The 19,011-nt window shown below is 40.8% G+C and overlaps 1 protein-coding gene across 3 annotated transcripts in view; it reads right to left on the minus strand.

Moving 5' to 3' along the window:
* The window catches only part of WASF2 (WASP family member 2), a 79,101-nt gene that overhangs the window by 21,092 nt on the left and 38,998 nt on the right, over nucleotides 1-19,011 (minus strand). For 2 of the 3 annotated variants that reach the window (XM_072609520.1, XM_072609521.1), the window contains exon 2: nucleotides 114-286. In XM_072609520.1, coding sequence (XP_072465621.1) covers nucleotides 114-243 — 130 coding nt within the window. In that variant the 5' untranslated portion in view covers nucleotides 244-286. Of the gene's footprint in view, nucleotides 1-113; nucleotides 287-525; nucleotides 545-19,011 lie in introns of those variants that run through there. The other variant, XM_072609522.1, reaches the window with a different exon arrangement.

Raw genomic sequence — 19,011 nt, forward strand, 5'->3', positions numbered from 1 at the left:
ATTACCTAGGGAAGGCAGATGGGGGAGAAATAGGAACATGGGAGGAAAAGGGAACTAAATAAAGAGCACCAACGACCCCTGAGGGCAGAGCGCAGGCTCTCTGCGGCACTCACTCAGGCTGCCCAGCTGTCGAATGACATTTGCCAGGGTGATGTTGGTCTTGCATTCCAGCTCGCTTGTAACGCTAGGCAACGTCTGACGGCACAGGTGCCTTGGCTCGATGTTCCTCGTTACTAACGGCATGGTGGACCTGCTTCAGGCAATGTTCTGAATGATGAAAAACAACCTAAAAAAGAAATAACAGGAAAGTATTACTCAACCACAAATTCCAGGCACACTAGGGTTGTGTGATATTTTTTTCCTTTGCTCTGATCTGAAACAGCTTATAGAATCCTTCCTTCCCTGACCCATCTTTTAAAAAGCATATTCCTTTTCTATATTTGAAAGAGAGGGAAGGAAAGGAGAGTAAGATTTAGCTGTTATAGGCTTATTGGTATATATAGGCAGCAATGGAAACCTACCCACCTTAGAGAAATAAGAATTTCCCTGGCCAAATATTGTCTCAGCAGGAAAGGGGGGGTAGGATTTGAGAAAAGCCCATTCAGCAGGCACTGGACAGCATAGACACCATTCTTGCAGGGATGGTAACTAGGACAGATTAGATTCCAGGCCACCAACTGTACAGGATCAAAAAAGAGCTTCTGTCATCTGTATCTCCATGATGAATCAAGCTGCCAATAGTGATTTTTCCCTTCCACTGATACACGTCAGGACATAACCTTTCCAGTTCTTCCTTGATGGGTGACTGTTAAATGTGCAACTAAGTACTTGCTGCCAGAATCTACTAACACCACTAAAGTTTAGTCTGTAAATTGACAGAATGAAAGAACGTCAAAGAAAATTCGCCTGTTCAATATGCCAAACACAACGTTGTGCAAAATGTGCTGTGATATTCCCAACCCTGTCCTCCCCCCCTTCTACCCCAATATCTCTTCTCCTCCCTCCAGTCTAGGCACAATACACCTGGGCTAAAAGGCTCGAGACAGCGGGAAGCATCTCCTGCCAATGCGGAAACCTTCCAGTGACTGTTTCTTATCCTGTTGGACGAGTCCCTTTCCCTAGGAAATCCCCTCCTCCCCCCAGAGCCATTGTTTTAGACTTCATCTACCAAGTTCCTAGCTTTACAAGGGTAGGAGGGAGCTTTATTCTGAATCAAAAGTCAAATTACAATGGCCAGGTCCTATTTTCAAATTCTATACAACTGATGAAATCTAACACTGTCTAATGGCCTTTGTGCTACAGAAATGGTAAAAAGTCAGGGCAAACAGCAGCTTATCCAAGTTCCCACTGCTAGGATTCCTCTAAAAGGCAAAGGCACAGGCTTACTTACACAAAAAGCCTTAAAACAGAGACAGAACACTAATTCAATCACCAAAAGACTGGCCCCAGCTACAAAATGCTTAAACCAAGTTGGTCATCGTAGATCTGAAAAGCTAACCAAGATACCGACTCAGACAAAGTAAAATGAAGCCCTCTAGGCTCAAAGGGGGAACAGTATCCTTTGGAACAGCCTGCTCCTTGTTATGGACATTCTGATCTGCTCTGAGTAAAAATAAAACAGGAAGCCAACAGCTTGGGGAACAAGATTTCCTGTCACCAACAGCAACAGCTCAAGAACCAAGAGAATCAGCTGCTTGCTCATAACTTTGAACCTCCGTTTAATAGTCATTTCATGGCAGCTGGGCCTATCTTTGGGGTGCAGAGGTGTTTCCTGAATGTTGTTCTACTATGTAAGTAAATAATTTCCATTCTGCTCCTCTGCTAAGTTCCTCTCCAAACCAGGGCCCTTTCTTACTGGAATCCTAGAACTCTCCCTTTAGTCGATCTCTTCCACCCTTTCACTTCCTTGAACCACCATGACCCAGGGAATGTGAAACGAGCTCTCAGTGAAGGTCACCAGCTTTCAGGGTTTAAATAATTAGATGAGAACTGAAAATGGGAATCCAATGAAAACATGCAAAAACCATAAAGCACCATCTCAATGTCATCTACTGTTACTGGTAGAAGAGAAGGGGAACCTGGAAAGACTTATGTGAACAGATGCCGAGTGAAGTGAGCAGAACCAGGACAACACTGTACACAGTAGCAGCCACACTGTTCAAGGACTGACTGAGGGGCTTAGCTCTTCTCAGCAACGCAAGGGCCTGAAACAACTCCAAAAGACTCATGATGGAGAATGCCCTCCACATCCAGATACAGAACTCTGGAGTCTGAATGCGGACAGGAGCAGACTATCTGCTCTCTTTTTGTTATTTTGTCTCTTCTTTCTCGTGGTTCCTCCCACTGGGTCTAATCCTTCCTTACAACATGACTGATGCCAGATCGCTCTCTGTCTTGGAAAGGAGAGAAGGGAGTGGGGGGAGAATTGGGAGCTCAAAATCTTATGGAAGTGAATGCTGAAAACTAAAAATAAATAAATCTACATTTTTTTTAAAAAGAAGAGAAGGGAGACACAAACAAAAGCCTCTTTGGGTCCCATATACTGCTACCTGGGGGCTTCCATGCCCTCAAACTTCTGACTTTTCTGGTAGAACCAGAAATGCAAGGGTGGACCAGGATAACTCAGTCACCGTTGGAAGCCACATCAGTGTGTCACTTGAGAAGCTGTCCTAGCCTGTCCCAATGGCCCAGGCCGCCTGGAAATTCTGGGAGTGTGGTAAAGATGAGCATGGCCACTGGCACCGCATTCATTCCAGACTGTCTGGGCAAATGTCTGATGGGCAGCAACTCTGAAGCACCAGGCAATGTGGCACAAACACTTTACTATGATCTGTTATGCTACCTACCCAAGGTACAGAATCTCAAATATGGTAAATTGCCTGCATGAGTATTCTTTCATTCAGGGAGACCTGGGCTGTGGAATTATTATAAACTAGACTGCTAGCCTACCCATTACCAATTTTCAACCCACTCCCCACAAAAATCAGCCTTCTTTGACATGGAAATGTCATATGGCATGTGTGTGGGGAATTAAAATATTTTAATTTTCACTTAAGCAAAACAAATACTTCTCTAAGGAAAATTCCCTTGCAAAATAAAAATTAAGCTGTGTATTCCCAAAGCCAAACAGTAATGACTACTGTTTTTTCTGCTGTATGTTTGATATTAACCCCTCCTGGATCGGTGGCCCATGTATGTAATGAATAACAACTATAACAAAAAAATCCAGGCCACATATCCTAACCTTCAGATGAAGTTTATAGGATTTGGACTGGGCCACAGGTAAACATAACTACATTTGGTGGGGAGAAGCTTTGGAATATTTGCTGTCCAATATAACAGCAAGAATACCGTGCTGGGAACCAGGAAGCCCAGGTGGAGTCACAGAATGTGAGAGCTGGAAAGGAGGTAAGGCTGCATCATTCCTGCTCTGCAAAAAACAGATGTAAGGACCTGGTCAAGTTACGTACGTCTCCCAGACATCAACTTCCTTATTCATCAACAATCAATCAATAAGCATTAATTCATCACCTCCTCTGTATGTGCCAAGTACTATTCAAAGTGTTGGGGATCACCTAGGGACTAAACCAAAACAGGGTTTGCCCTCAAAGACCTTACCTTACATCCTCTAGGAAGAAATAACACATAAGGGAATAAAAAAAGACAGTAAATATGAGGGAACTGGAGAACGCACTAACAACTTGGTCAATCAGGAAAGGTAGGCCTCCACACCAAGGTCCTTCTGAGACTTGATCTAGGCTCCTTGCCTTATCTGACCTCTCTTTACACAGCTGCTGCCCAAGTACCACTGCTGAATATAGGTCTCTGAACCTCTTACTACCCTATTGTACCTCCTCATGAGATAATGGGATACAAACTGGGTTCAATATAAACTCTGGCATTCAAGGCCCTCTGTGGTTCATCTCTACCCTCCCTTTTTAACCTTTGTCTACCATAATCCTTTGTATACATCTGAACTATATCTCATCCCCTCCATCTCCACCTATGGATATCCTTCTCCTTCATCCAGGTGTTGGCAGGTCCTACCTCTTCCTGACCTCACCAGCTAGAATTCGGATCTCCTGTCCTTGAATCAATTAAGCCACTGGGTTGACCTCTCAGGCACTTAGTCGTTTTCTATTTAGAATGACAAGTTATTTGTAGGTATGTTTCATTGTTTTATTTAACCGTGAACTTTTTGAGGGCAGTTACTCTCTCTCACCTTGTATTCCCAAGGCCTTAAAGATAGTATGAATTTGATAAGTGCTGGATGAATTCAAATTTAAGAACTTTTTTTTTCTTCTGTGAACCCAAGCTATCACCTCCTGACATGGCCTACCTACACTTTAAAACCAAGCTGAAGGTGACTAAGCTCTTTCCCTAGGCCTTGTTTTACCTGACGCCAGGACCTGCAGGGGACCCAAAGGGTACAAGGGGCCTTCTAGAAAAGGCCCAGAGTTGTTTGCTGCTGCTTTTTAACCCCTCCCTCAGGAGAAGCAGCAGCCTGAAAGGATTTTCCCAAGGAAATTCTGACTTTTTTTGACCAGTTCTACATCCTCCATTACAGACACAAATACTTTTCCCACCTTTCCAATTTCTTGGCTATTTTCTGCCTAAGTATACAGCAGGAAAATGCTGGAAACCAAAGACATCCTGGCCTGCCCAGTCTTCATCTGAACTAGCTCCAGAGCCCTCTGGGTCATGACAGAGCACTGGAGCCTGGGCTGTGCTTGTAGGCATAGAGACATGCCTGATATATGCCTGAAGTCTTATAACCCTACAGCTTGACATTGAGCCTAAGCCCTAAGTCACCTGATGGGAGACACCCTGAGAATTCAAGATCTCTGGCTCTGTTCAGGTGAGGTGTCAAAGCAGCTTTGGTTGTTTGATTAATTCCCCAGGCAAGCTCTGCCCTGGCCCAAGACCCTAAAAATAGTCAGGAGAGGGGGGATGGGGACTGCTGTCTCCAGTCCAAACTCTGAATTCTTATTATTGTCAGGGAAAAGGATAAGTACCTGATCATTCCTGGAAGGGTGTCTTTCTCTAAGTCATTTACCTAAGAAAATAAAGCTTCCTTGAACCAAGGTCAGGTCATCTCTGATGATACCCGCAGATTTCAACAGCGACACTGCCTAAACAGCAAGGAACTTAGAGCTACAACAACAGTCACCACCAGAGCTTAACCTCCTGTAGCATTTCCTCTTTGAAATGCAGTCCAAAAATGCTGATAAGCAATGGCAGGGGATGGGGTAAATGTGGAGGTTTTTGTATGTGTGGCAATTAGGACTTCTGTATTCTCCCTGTTCTACAGATGACAACATTTTGGGCAAAGGTAGGTGAGAAAGGGGATTTGTTTATAAGCCTGGTTTTTCTTTTGGTAGACTTTTCATTTATTTTTAGTAGACAGATATTTCATTTAATCAAGCAAGGGGAATCATAAATAGCTATAGGAATTAAAACTAAAATGTTCCTCCCTCCCCCTCATTTAAGTCAAAGAGGGCGGGCACTCAAGCTTACAATAATTGAGTCTGGCTACTGAAATGTTTAAAGAAAGATGAATTTACTGTGGCATGCAGAGTCTTCACTACCAGGCAGCAACCACAGGCAGGAATGCCTCATTATAGGCTTAAGCACCCACCCACTTCCTGTTGAGATGCCGGGTGGGGCTGAATATACAAATATAACCAGTCTCTTTCTCCAAAAACACATAACAAAGAGTTACTGACAAATCAGTTTAGGTCACAACACAAATGTCCCAGAAGAGCTTGCAAGACAGAAGTAGAATTCCTGGGATGGATTTTTTGAACAAAGAAGATAACTGACTGGGGCAACTAGAGAAGAAGCTGATTTGAGATTTAAAACCAATCTCCTCCCAGGCTCCACTGAGCTACAGAGATCCAGGTTATGCTAGTAGCTTTGGGAGGTCATGCCACCCTGGAGTGACCTTGGGACTTGTGGCCAGGTAGCATTCATCTGAAAATCAGCATGTCATCAAATGCTGGCCATTGGACGAAATTTTAGAGCTACAACAACCTATGAGGACATTTGCTAAGGCACCCAGGAGTTTCAGTCTCTATCGGTGGAGGTAACATGTGCACCAATGAATGCACATATCCTTTAAGTACTGAATGAGTATCTAATATTTGTGCCCTAAGCTCAAGTTAAACTGTAAGCTGCATGACAGCAAGGATTCTATCATGTTTTTTCTGAAAAGTAGGTTTATCTCAGTGCTTGATAAACTGCTGTACACATACCAGATACTTGAATGTTTGTCAAACTTTCCAATTTCAGAAAAAGAATCACAGGAACAAGGGGCCTACATTAAGGTCCATCCCTCTCCACCCCCGCCCCAATTCTAGTTGCTTTCTTTTTGGAGCAGTAGCACAGTAGCCTTCTTAATCTATTGTTACACTATCATACTGCTTCAATTCACTATTAAGTAGGAGATGCTCATACCTGTAGCATCTATAACTTGTTCTTTTCTTTTAAGCAAAACCACCTTTTTATTTCCATTCTGTCACTCGTCAGCCTCTAACATTAACCTTATTTAAAGCTAAAAATCTGAGACTCGTTCCTGTGTTCAAAATTAGCTTCTTCTAATACTGACTTCTCTGTAAGGTCTGCTTCAAACATGGCCAAAACCAGTTTTTCCTTTTTACCAGAACTGAGCTTTTTTATAAAGAAGAGAGCACAGGAGTCTAGAACTTAGAGGCCTGGACCCTCTTTGCCAGCAGAAGGCTCAGGGAAGCAAGGAAGGCAGGGTAGAAGAAACCAATTTATTCATAGAATCACAAGAACTGGAAGTTACCTACAAGATCATCTAGTTCAGTTCTTATCCAAACAAGCACCTGATCCACTCCTGTGTTTGGGGTGCTCTTTCAGGCACTGGGGTACAACAGAACATGTAGGGAAGGGAAGGGTACCTGCTCTATGGCGGAAACTATTCTGAGCACTTTACAACCATCACCTCATTTGATCCTCATAATGACCTGTAAGGTAGGCACTATTATGATCCTCATTCTACAGGTGAGGGAACTGAGGCAAACAGAGGTTATGACTTGTCCAGAGTCACACGGCTAGTAAGCATCTGAGGCTGGATTTGAGCTCAGGCCCTCCTGACTCCAGGCTCAGCACTCTACCCACTGTGTCACCTAGCTACCCAACAAAAACAGCAGCAGCTAACATTCATTTAGTGTCTAGTATATGACAGGTACTGTGTTAAGTAAGCACTGTACAAATATCATCTGACCTCACAGGGTTTACAGTCTAGTAGAGAAACAAGGCACACAGATGAACTGCAATATGCATTACTACGTGGAAACTCCATCAGAAAATTACAGAACAAAGGGCTATAAGTGGTCATCCAGTCACAGCTTAAAGACCTTTACTACTTCCAAAGCAGCCCATTTGACTCTGATTTTGCTCTTAGCTTCCTTTTTGAAGTAGAAGGTGTATTAGGCAGGCTCTCAAGCCCAGACCCGGGTCTGCAGGGGGTAAAGGAGTGGAGATGATCCTCCCTCGTCTCCTCATTTCTCTCCTCTCTTTGCCTCTGCTTGCCTTCCTGAGGTAGATCCCCTTGCCACCAAGCCCTATTAATCCCTAATGCCCTCATCATCTCTCTACAGATCTCTCAGATCTACCTACCCAGCTCTAATTTCTTTGTTGACCTCCAGTCTTACATCTCAAAATGCTTATTAACATCTCAAACTGGACATTCCATGGACAAGTCAAATTCAACATGTCCAAAACAGAACTCGTTATCTTTCCCCTTAAACTCTCCCCACTTCTGAACTTTCATATTACTGTCAAGGGCAATACCATTTTTCCTAACACCCAAGTGTCACCTTGCAGCCTAGGAGTCATCCTCAACCTTCACTCTCTCATCTCCCATACCCAACCTGTTGCCAAGGCCTGTTGATTTTATCTTTGTAACATATCTCCAATACACACTGTCTTCTCTTAACATTGCCACCATGCTGGTGCAAGCCCTCAATATCTCACACTTGGATTACTGCAATAACTGCTGGTGGATCTGCCTAATTCGAATTTCAACCCACTCTAGTCCATCCTCCATTCAGCTGTCAAAGTGATCTTCCTCAAGTGCAAATCTGACCACGGCATCAATATTCAATCAACATCAGTGGCTCCCTATCATCTCCAGGACCCAGTGTAAAATCCTGTTTGGCATTCAAAGTCCTTCCAAATCTGCTCCCCCTTTACCTTTCCACTCTTCTTTTAGCTTACTCCACTCCTACACACCACTCCTGCCCCACTCCATCCCCTGTGCTCCAGGGACATACAAGCTGACTCCAGAAGTCTTCACTAGCTGTTCCTCCCACACCTGGAGCACTCTCCCCTCTTCATCACCAACCCCTGGCTTTCTTCAAGTCCCAGTGAAATTTCACTTTCTATGAGAAATCCTTCTGATCTCCCTTAATGCCAATGCCTTTCTCCAAATCATCCCATTTTTAAACATATCTTGTTTGTACACAGCTGTTTACATGCTGTCTCCCTCATGAGACCATGAGCTCCTTGAGAGCAAGAATTGGTTTTTGCCCTTCTTTATATCCCCAGTGCCTGGCACATAAGTAGGTGCTTAATAAATGCTTATGAATATTATTGATCCTGTTTCTCATTAGTTCAAAAGTATAGTTGGCTACAGTATCCAGAAATATCGTGTGAAACCAAGTTCATTTATGAAAGCACTGAGTCTTTAAGAAAAATTTCTTCACATAAAATTTTACATTCCCATCTTGACTAAAACACCCTGTAGGGATCTGCGAAGTATTATTCATAATAACAAAAACAATTCTTAGATTTATGCTATATTTATACAATTAAATGATTAATCACAACACCTCAAAAGACCTGCATTTTTAGTTTAGATAACTTCGTGAGTTGTTATGTCCCCCAGATTGATCACCCAGTGGTCAATCTTCTGCTAATGAGCTCAGACCTGACCCAGGAAGCCTTTCCAGGTTGGGGGTTAGCAGGCAACCAGAGCTTATGTCCCCGATAGCATATCTCTGAAAACTCTAGAGTCACTACAATGAGGTAGGTACTAGAAGAAAAACAGCAACAGCCACACATTTATATGACTCCTTAAAGTTTACAAAGTATCCTGTTTGCAACAACCCTGTGAAATAGACAATTCAAATATTAAATTGAAACTGATAACATTATCATTGATACAATTAGGATTTGGACTAGATGATCTCTCTATTCCATTCCAGCCCTAATGCTTTGTATTTTACTTTTACCTAGAGAGTCAACCACATTTTACCTGCCTAAACTATCAATAAATTTCTTGTAAATTCCAAATAAAATTATGTGGTTCCAGTAACTTCAAACTACCTAAGCCTTTCTACTTTTCTCTCTACCTGATCGAATATAAACTTAGAAGTCTGGTTCTACTCGTAAATGCAAAAACTCTACCCTCAATTCCCATTAGTGTTCACCTACTCTTACTATCTTACCCTTGGGAAGCTAGGTGGCACAGAAGAGTTCTGAGTCTAGAGTCAGGAGGGCTCAAATCTGGCCTCAAACATTTACTAGCTGGATGACCCTGAGTGAGTCACTTAACCCTGTTTGCTTCAGTTTCCACATCTATAAAACAGAGAAGGAAATGGCAAACCATTCCAAAAAAAACCCAAATGGGGTCATAAAGAATAGGACACGACTAAACAACAATTGTCCTACCCTTTCGGCCAATACTTAAGAGTATTGAATTACCCAGTCTGGAGTCATTAAGACTACCTGGGGAGTCTAATAGGGAAAAACTTGTCCAGACTACCTGTGTGACAGTTCCTCTCTGGGTCACTGAAAGTCTCTCAATAATATACTCAAGTACCAATAAACCACCGCTCAGTTTCAAATACAACCTTCCATGTCTCTAGCTAATGCCAAAAGGGACTGGTCACCAGGCTGTTGTTGATGACTAAAAATTCTGGACTGCCTAAAGGAAGTAATTCAGGCTAAGTGTTCTCAGATGAACAAGGAGTCATTAACCCAGCAGTATATGCACATACCCGGACTGGGGGTTCACGGAAAAGTTGCTGATTCTACTTGATTTCCTTTACTGGGAAGGGAGCTCTGGTCTTCTTTCGCTGCATACTCTAATAGGTAGGTGTTAGATACTGGTCAAGAGCTAAGCTTTTCATGGACAAGCCAAGAAGAGTACCAACTGGTGGCTCAGATACAGTGGTAGATAAGGAAGGAAGGGAGGAAGGAAAGAAGGGAGGGAGGGAGATAATCGGAACCAAAATTCCCATCAAGCCACTGAGTAAGTCTCATTTCATCCTGCCAACAGTCTAACTGTTCCTTTTAATCTCTATGATGTCTTCACATTTCAAGTTTCTCTCTGCAGTATCTGTTCCCTCCCTGGGCTAGAACGGCCAAAAAAGAATCCAACTTTACAAAACTGCAAAAGGCCAGGGAAAAAAAAGGTTGCAGAGCAACAACAACAAAAAAGAAAATTCAGCAGAATGTTTTGCTTACAGCTCAGGGCAATATACAAACACACCGTGTGGTCACTGAGCAGTCAGAAACAGCAATCTGAGATGTGAACTCCACACACCAACCAAAGTAAGGAGAGAGACCCAAGCAACCAGAGTGAGATTAGAGAGTAAACTGCCTTGCAATTCCACCTCTTCTAGTCTATTCTACCAGCCATAACAAGGATCTATCCCTGAAACGATGTTCTCCTACTCATTGGTCACTGGTGGCCAAGCCTGCCAGCAACTGAGGAAGCGTCTACAGCAAAGGGCAGGTAAGCAGAAGGTTCCCTTCCAAGAAAACCCATTCTCCACTTCACATTCCTGCAGATTTACGAGCATCAATCTTTAAAGAGAAGGGAGAATAGCCACTTACGGCTCATTCCCCAGTAATCTTCTCTAAATGTCTACTAGGGCCAATACAATGTGTTCAGTGCTGAGAAGATACAATGATAATATAGACACAATCCCTACCCTTAAGGAGCTTACATTCAGGTTCTAAGACAGAAACAGGAATAAATGGAATACAAGTCAGAAAACGGTAAGTATATAAGAAGAGCACTAAGAGACTGGATAGATGAAGGAGATACCACCACTCCATAATAGGAATTTCAAGGTAGGACCCTATCGATCAACTATGACCTTCAAGGGGTTCAAAATCTAGTCTGGGAAACATGATAAATCAATAAAGATAAAATACAATTAAATGGGGATTACCAAAGGTCAGGATGCAATAAAAAGTGACAAATGCAGGCACTTATAAGAGTTCCAAAGAGGGAGATAATTTTATGAGCTCCTCAGGAAAGACTTTTGAGCAGGGCAGATTTCAGATACACACTGAGAAAGGGAAAGGGCATTACAGATGAGGTAAGGCGATGATCAGGCAATTCAAATCTATAAGGAGGTACCCAAATTTCACTAGTATATCCATTCCATGGGAAGAACGAATAAAGGAAATGAGCTCTTTCTCTAACTGCCTAGTACAAATAGGGAAGGGTTATTTACAAGGCTGAGATACACAGTACTGAACAACTAATTACCCACCTGCGTGTCACTACTCATTCAGAAGGGTTGTGCAATTCTAAAGCCATATTAATTTCAATATGCCTTAAAAAAAATTAGGGAATGCCATACAATACATTTGAGTGGAAGAAAAGATGTCATAAAATCAAATAAGGAAGGGGTATCCTAACTCCAGAGGTCAGAAAGGACTGTAATAAGTAAACAAATGCATCTGAATAGGCTACTTAACCAACTGGCAAATTCTGGAAACTGAAAATGATCATAGTCAATTTCTTAGTACTAAATCAAAAGAAGAAAGTTGCTAAACTCAATGAACCCAGAATAAAGAAGAGGGTAACATTCAGCCAATGGTCATGAGTTCAAATGAATTCTAAGTTTGTTCTGACTCTGCTGTTGGAGAACTTATGTGAGAATAATCCAAATTAAACAACCATAAGCATCACTGAAAAACAACCTCACAGTTGGGCATCTTGTCTACTGGCTTAACAGAGGCCAGAAGGTAGAAGCAAAGTGCTGCTCACCTTTCAGGGTGGGCTCTGAGGGCAAATGTAAATAAACATTTTGAAGGAAAAATGGTTTAACATGGACACTGCTTGTATACATAGGTAAAAGGAATTTCTTTCCTGTGAGTTTCCTGTGCTAATGAAATAACAGGTCAGAGCCAAAACAAACAAAAAAAGATGTAAAAGAAATGTCCTGAAATCTGCCTCAGATACTTGACACTTACAAGCTGTGTGACCCTGGGCAATTCACTTCACCTGGATTGCCTGGGGTGGGGTGGGGGAGGGGGAGGGGGAGAGAAGGGGGCGAAATATGCCAAGAGAGAGGAGATTCCTAAAAGGAAACCAACCTGAGTCCTAAATTCCTTGCTTGCCACCAAGTCATCAATTAGGTTTCTAGATGAGGTCAAATTGCCCATAGCTGAGCAAGAATCCAGCTTTATTCATTAAATCAAGAGTTCTTAACTATTTTGGGGTAACGGATCCCTTAGAGGAGGCCTATGGAACCCTTCTCAGAATATTTTCTGGGAATGTCACAGAAGGGATTCATTCCCTTCACTGGGTGGGAGTTTGGGAGTTGGACTGAACAGTGGTGTAAACCTCAAAAAATAGGGGCCACTAAACTGTACATCTAGGTGGGGACCACCTACTGACCACTGGGTATTAATATTATCTATGTTTTTTATTTTTATTTATTGTCTTAAATATTTCCTAATACATGTTAATCTTCTGAATACAGCTAGAATGCCAAGTCTGACACCTCTGGATTAGAAGACCTTTAAACTCTAAAATTCTATAATTCCTGCCCATCCTTCAAGGTCTTACTCAAATGTCATTTCATCCTCAAAGCCTTCCAGGATTACCCCAGCAGGAAATAATCTCTTTATCAGCAGGCCTCACAGCAGATTTGAACATTCAGGTCTTATTGCCTCAATAAGACTAAAATCCTCAAGGGGAGAAATTTTTTGGTATTGAAGGATTATTGATTATTGAGGGGAAGGACTATAAGTAACATTCATTTACTCATTCAAACTTTTAAGAGCTCATTACACACAATGCATTCGGAAAACCACAAATAAAATTAAAAGCAGTCCTTACCCTTAAAGTGCTTACAATCTACTAGACAATGTACAAACACAACAAAAACCATTGCAAGAAAACTACAAAGTGATATGAAATCCAATGAAAGGAGGACATTTGCAGCTGGAAGAATCCAGGAAGGCTTCACAAAGAAAACAACATTTGAGCTAGGCCTTAAAGGCTTCAACAGGCAAAGCTGGAGGTAGAGGATGGGAAGGAAGGGGGAAGTGTTCCATACCAATAAGAATATGAGCAAAGGCTGAGACCGAAAAGCAAAGGATATCTCCATTTTCTCATTGGTAAAGTCAGGGAGTTGGATGAGGTGATGTCTAAGATCCCCTCAAGAGCTAAATCTATGATTCCGAGATCATCCAGTTTGCCTGGAGTATACAGTATATAAAGGCTGAAGTTTGAAAGAGGGTTAGTTCTCTAAATCACCACTGATTACAGAAACGCAAATTAAAACAAATCTGAGATACCACCTCACACCTTTCAGATCGGCTAATCTGACAGAAAAGTAAAATGACAAATGCTAGAGGGGATGTGGAAAAACTGTGACACTAATGTAGTTAGTGGAATTGTGAACTAGTTCAATTTTGAAATTATGCCCAAAGGGCTACAAAACTATGCATAATCTTTTGACCCAGCAACAGCACTACTAGGTCTGTAATCCAAAGAAATCAAAGAAAATAGAAAAGGACCTATTAGCACAAAAATACTTATAGCAGCTCTTTTTGTGGTGGCAAAAGAATTGGAAATCGAGGCGATGCCCATCCATTGGGGAATGGCTGAACAAGTTGTGGTATATGACTGTGATGGAATACTATTGTGCTATAAGAAATGAGCAGATTCATATACAGAGAAAGAATTTTGAAGCCTGAAAGCAAATGGAAGCAGACTATTTGTTCTCCTTTTCTTTCATTGTTTTGTTTTGTTTCTTCTTTCTCGTGGTTCCTCCCACCAGTTCTAATGGTTCTTTACATCATAACTAATGCGAAAATATGTTTAATATAGTAGAGCCTATATCAGATCACATGCCATCTTGGGGAGGAGGGGAAGAAAATTTAAAACTCAAAATCTTATGAAAGTGAGTATTGAAAACTAAAAATAAATAAACTAATTATTTAAAAAAAAAAAAAAAAGAATGAGCAAGATGGTTTCAGAAAAGCCTGGGAAGATTTATATGAACTCATGCAAAGTGAAATGAGCAGAACTAGAAGAACACTATACACAATGACAGCAACGCTTTAAGGATGACCAACTAAGGAGAAAGACAATTCCAAAGGCCCCAGGACGAAATATGCTATCCAACTCCAAAAAGAAAAGTGATCAACTCTGAATGCAAACTAAAGCATACTTTCCAAAAAGATTTTCTTTATTTTTATTGTTTTATTTTTGGTTGTGTTTGCTTTTACAACATGGCTAAGATGGAAATGTATTTTGCATGACCTCACATGTATAACTGAAATCAAATTGCTTGCCTTCTCAAGGAGGGGAGGGGCAAGAGGGAAGAAGAAAGTTTGGAACTCAAATTAAAAAAAAAATTAACTCTTTTTACATGGAACTGGGAAATACCTAACAAAATAAATAAAAACCTTAATTTTTTTTTTTAAAAGAGGGGTTAGTTAAAGTAAGACTGAGGAAGATTTTAACTTCATCCTTATAGATATCAAAAAATGACTCCAAGTTTAGGGCAGCGGAAATGATGAACATTTTAGGATGAATGTGGCACCAGGTTTGTAGATGTATGGGTAGCAGGACAGACTGGTGGCCAGAGACATCAGGAGTTCAGGCAAAGAATAATAAGGGAGAAGTAGTCAAATATGACTACAAAGTTAGGAACAGAGATTAGAATTATGATACTGTGACAAATACCGCAATCAGAAGAACAGATAGGGTGAAGGGAGCGTTTTATCAAGGAAACATTCCTTGCACGGGAGGGTTAGACTATCTAAACAAGTCTTCTGCAACTCTGACATCCATGCATTTCACCATTTGGCACAGTTAAACAATTCAGCATTTTCATTCTATGTATCTTGAGAGCGAAATATTCTTAAATGAACAATCTAAATTGTGGCTCTCTGAGAAACGACTCATCCTCACCCATGACCACCAGCGCTCCACCACGGAGGTCATTTCCAAGTACCCCATATGTCCCATCTTTATGTAAGGGGTGCCTTCGCAGGCTAATTTTCCCAAATAGGCTATGCATGCTAACACAAGAAAGTCTTCCTGACATATTTATACCAGAACTGAGAGAGTGTTAATGAAGATAACACACTGCTTTTCCCGCTCTGCACCCACCTTTAGCCAGCTGCTTAGGGGCCTCAAATGTTTCACTTTCAACCACACAAACACTCATCATTTTAAAGCTCAGCCTCAGAAAACATGCTCAGCTCCTACTGCTTTTCATAGAGGTGAGCACGGAAGCTTCTGACACTTCTGACGGGCTACTTTTATCAATAGTGTCCTGGAGAACTGCTTTAAGCTTAATTCCTTGGGTACTATTCAACCCATCAAATCTTTTCACTAAGGACATTTTTGGGGGTGGGGTGGCGGTTACCTAGTCTTTTACCTCTGAAAGGCAGTGTGGTTTAGGGAAAAGAACGAAATTTGGCCTCAAGGGCCTAGGTTTGAGTCCTAGCTTTAGTATCTTTCTGAATGACCTGGGGTGAATCACATAAATTCTCTGGGCCTCATTTTCCTTATCTGTAAAATAGGAAAAATAAAATTTACACTAACTACATATCATAGGGTTACAAGGACAACACCAAGCATAAAACTATGTAAGAAATATGCCATATTACTTTTCCTATTAAAATGAACTAAAATATATGTTATTGGGTAATTTTCAGTGTTACAGTGTTAATATCTTTAAAAAAATTTTTTGATAAATGTATTTCAATAAAATTGGCTTCCTTTTTAATCCCCTGAATTTTATGAATTTAAAAAATGATTCTAAAAAGGGGTCCACAGCCTTCACTAGCCTAGCCAAGAGGTCCATGACACACAAAAGGTTAAGAATCCGTGATGAAATACTACCCTCCCCATTAAAAAGGGAAACTGAGGCCCAAAGGAATGAAGTGACTTTCTCAAGGATACACAGCTTACTTAAATACCAGGCTGGGATTATAAATCAGAACTCTTGACTTCTATGCTCATGTTATCCACTGCTCTACTCATGAAAAGCAAGCATTTAAAAATATTGTTCTGACCCCTTTTCCTTAAAAGCAGAGTGGCTTTTTCAAGTTCAGTTTGAGCTGAGATAATTATATCAGAGCAGTGAGTTTCCTCCATCTCTTTCTGCACATGGGGAATACTGAAAAGATAAGTCTTTTTTAATTATTAACTGTAAATAGCTCATTAAATATAATCCAATTACTTTAATTGTAAAAAGGAAGTAATTACAATATGTACATGTATTCTTGCCTAGTAGATTTAATATCTTAAATTAATCTTTTCAGCATTAATATTTTAAATTAACCTTTGACATTAGAAAAAATGTGTGGAAGTGATGTCTTTTTTATGTTAAAGTGTTTCATAGATCTTTGTTGTGCTTTTATCCACAAATAGTTTGGGTAATACCAACCCACTCACTCTAAAAAGGTTTTATTCAATACCACCTGCCAAAATAATAACAACAGCAGCTCCCATTTATGGAGTGTTTTGAGGTTTGTAAGGTTCTAGAGCTGGAATAAACCTTCAAGTTCCTCTGGTCCGAACCCTTATTTACATAAGAGGAACCTGAAGCGCATTACTGTTGAGTTAACTTGCCACAAAGCTAGTTGGTAGGAGAGTCAAGATTTCAACCTAAGTTCTCCAACTTTAAATCCAGCATTCCTTCTACTACCAGTAACACCTAGTTTGTGTCCAAAATCTTTTTTCGGAGTTTTTTTTAATGTTGGGGTCTCTGTAGGGATAAGGAATCACAAAAATTCCTCCTATGAAATCTCACTCATCATAAGATCTTTCCTTGGGAAAATATGTAATCTTAAATCTCACAGATATGTTAGACCACCCTGGCATTTTACACATTTTTGTTTCTTCATTTCCATCTGTCTGCTATCAGTGCAGATACCCCAAAGAATGCTTCTTCCTCTCTGGTCTTCAGGCCCTCAAGGACCAGCTGGTATCATAGCTTCCCTAAGCACCCATCTGACTATTTGGTTTTAAGACTTTTGTGGTGGGCAGGGATAAATAAATTGCATGGCTAAATCTCCATGAACTGCTTTGAAAATGTGTTCTGCCATGGTTTGTGAACTAAAGAACTCCTATTAAAGGGGAGGGAAAAAGGCTTACACACAAGAAGTAAAAAGAGCTAGTCTTGTTTTTATAACCCCACACACAAACTGAAAACTACCAACAGGAGTTATTTTAAGATCCAAATCTACATTTGGCATAATTAGAATTCTACTTATGTTCGTTCATACTGAGCTCTTTGCAAATTCCTGATCGCCCTAAGCTCAATGGCAGTGACTACAGCAAGTGTAAGTGCTATAGGGGTAAATATTAGGGCCAAAAATACTAGAAACACAGAATCATCGAATGTTAGAGTTAGAATGGACTTCACAGATCAAGTCTCATTTGACAGAAGAAGGAATTGGTTCCCAGAGAGGGGAAGTAACTTGCCCAAAGGAGACAGGACTAGTCAATAACAAAACAAGATCGAACCCAGGTTTCCCAGTTCCCAGAGTCCAGTGTTTATAAAAGCATTTTAACTCCTAAGATTCCAAGGGCTAACTCAAGTACCAAATATTATGTATGTGATCTCAAATCTCAAAGATTTTACGAAAATTGATTAACACCTTGTTTGACTAACATACTAATGAGCCAAAGGAACAGCACTGACTTACTATGGTCATTTTACAAAATGAATGAATAAATCTGGTGTAGCTTACTGAGACAAACTCCTTTCACCCTATAGACTCTAGCTGCATTGGAGCAGCTCAAGACTGCATCAAGACAACTTCCCATGCCACCTAAACCATTAGTCTCTTGAGAGAAAAAAATGTAGACTCAGGATACCACAGATGTGCTCACTCCAAGAACCATTATGGTTTCCAAAAGGCTATCACAGACTACCAGGAGAACTAGATCATGTTCAGTCGTAGTTGTAATCCGAGGGAAAGATGATGATACCCAAAGCCAAAATATAGCAACTACAGAGGCAAACAATGAGCATTTCTGGGTTCAAGACAACTAAAACTAAACCTCTTTCAAATTTTAAATATAAGTCATATTGAGATAACACTAGTATTTTCATACAAAACGGAGCTTTTTGGTTAGTACTTGAAAGTTATAAAGCTAAGTCTCAAAATGCCTATGGACCTACAATTGCCATGTCTTGCTCTTTCAAAGAACTGACTTTTCTAACAAAGGACAAATCAATGCTAAAAAAGCTACTGCATGGAAACTTGAATCTCTGTTTTGCACCTGTGGAACCAAAACTGGAAGTGTCTTACACCGCCCAGAGGGAGGACGGTATTTATATGGGCTCTTGCTACCCTTTGGCAACAAATGCAAGAAAATCTTTTTTTTTTTTTTTTTAGAGGCTAAGGGGTGGGTCCAGGACTTTCAACCAGCCATTCAAGCAGGGTTACAGTTCCCCTCCCCAGTAATTAAGTTCCTTTTTCCACTCTCCATGCATGCATGAATCCCAATAACAATGAGGGAGGGGGTAGGGAAGTGGCTGACATTAGCCTTCAGAGGTCATATAAATCTTTCTTTCTAGGATACCTTAAAAGCAAAAATTCTATCATCTATTCCACAATACCAGAGCATGGTATTTGACAAGATGTGCCTTACAGCTGGTTCAGAAGAGGCATGAAAAGAAAGAAGGTCCCCAATTCTGGAGACTATGGAAGAAATCAAAGAAACAAAACATGGAAAAATTTCTCAAAAAAGGTGGTATGCTA

The sequence above is a fragment of the Notamacropus eugenii genome, chromosome 5 (assembly GCF_028372415.1).
Source record: "Notamacropus eugenii isolate mMacEug1 chromosome 5, mMacEug1.pri_v2, whole genome shotgun sequence".
Classification (NCBI taxonomy): domain Eukaryota; kingdom Metazoa; phylum Chordata; class Mammalia; order Diprotodontia; family Macropodidae; genus Notamacropus; species Notamacropus eugenii.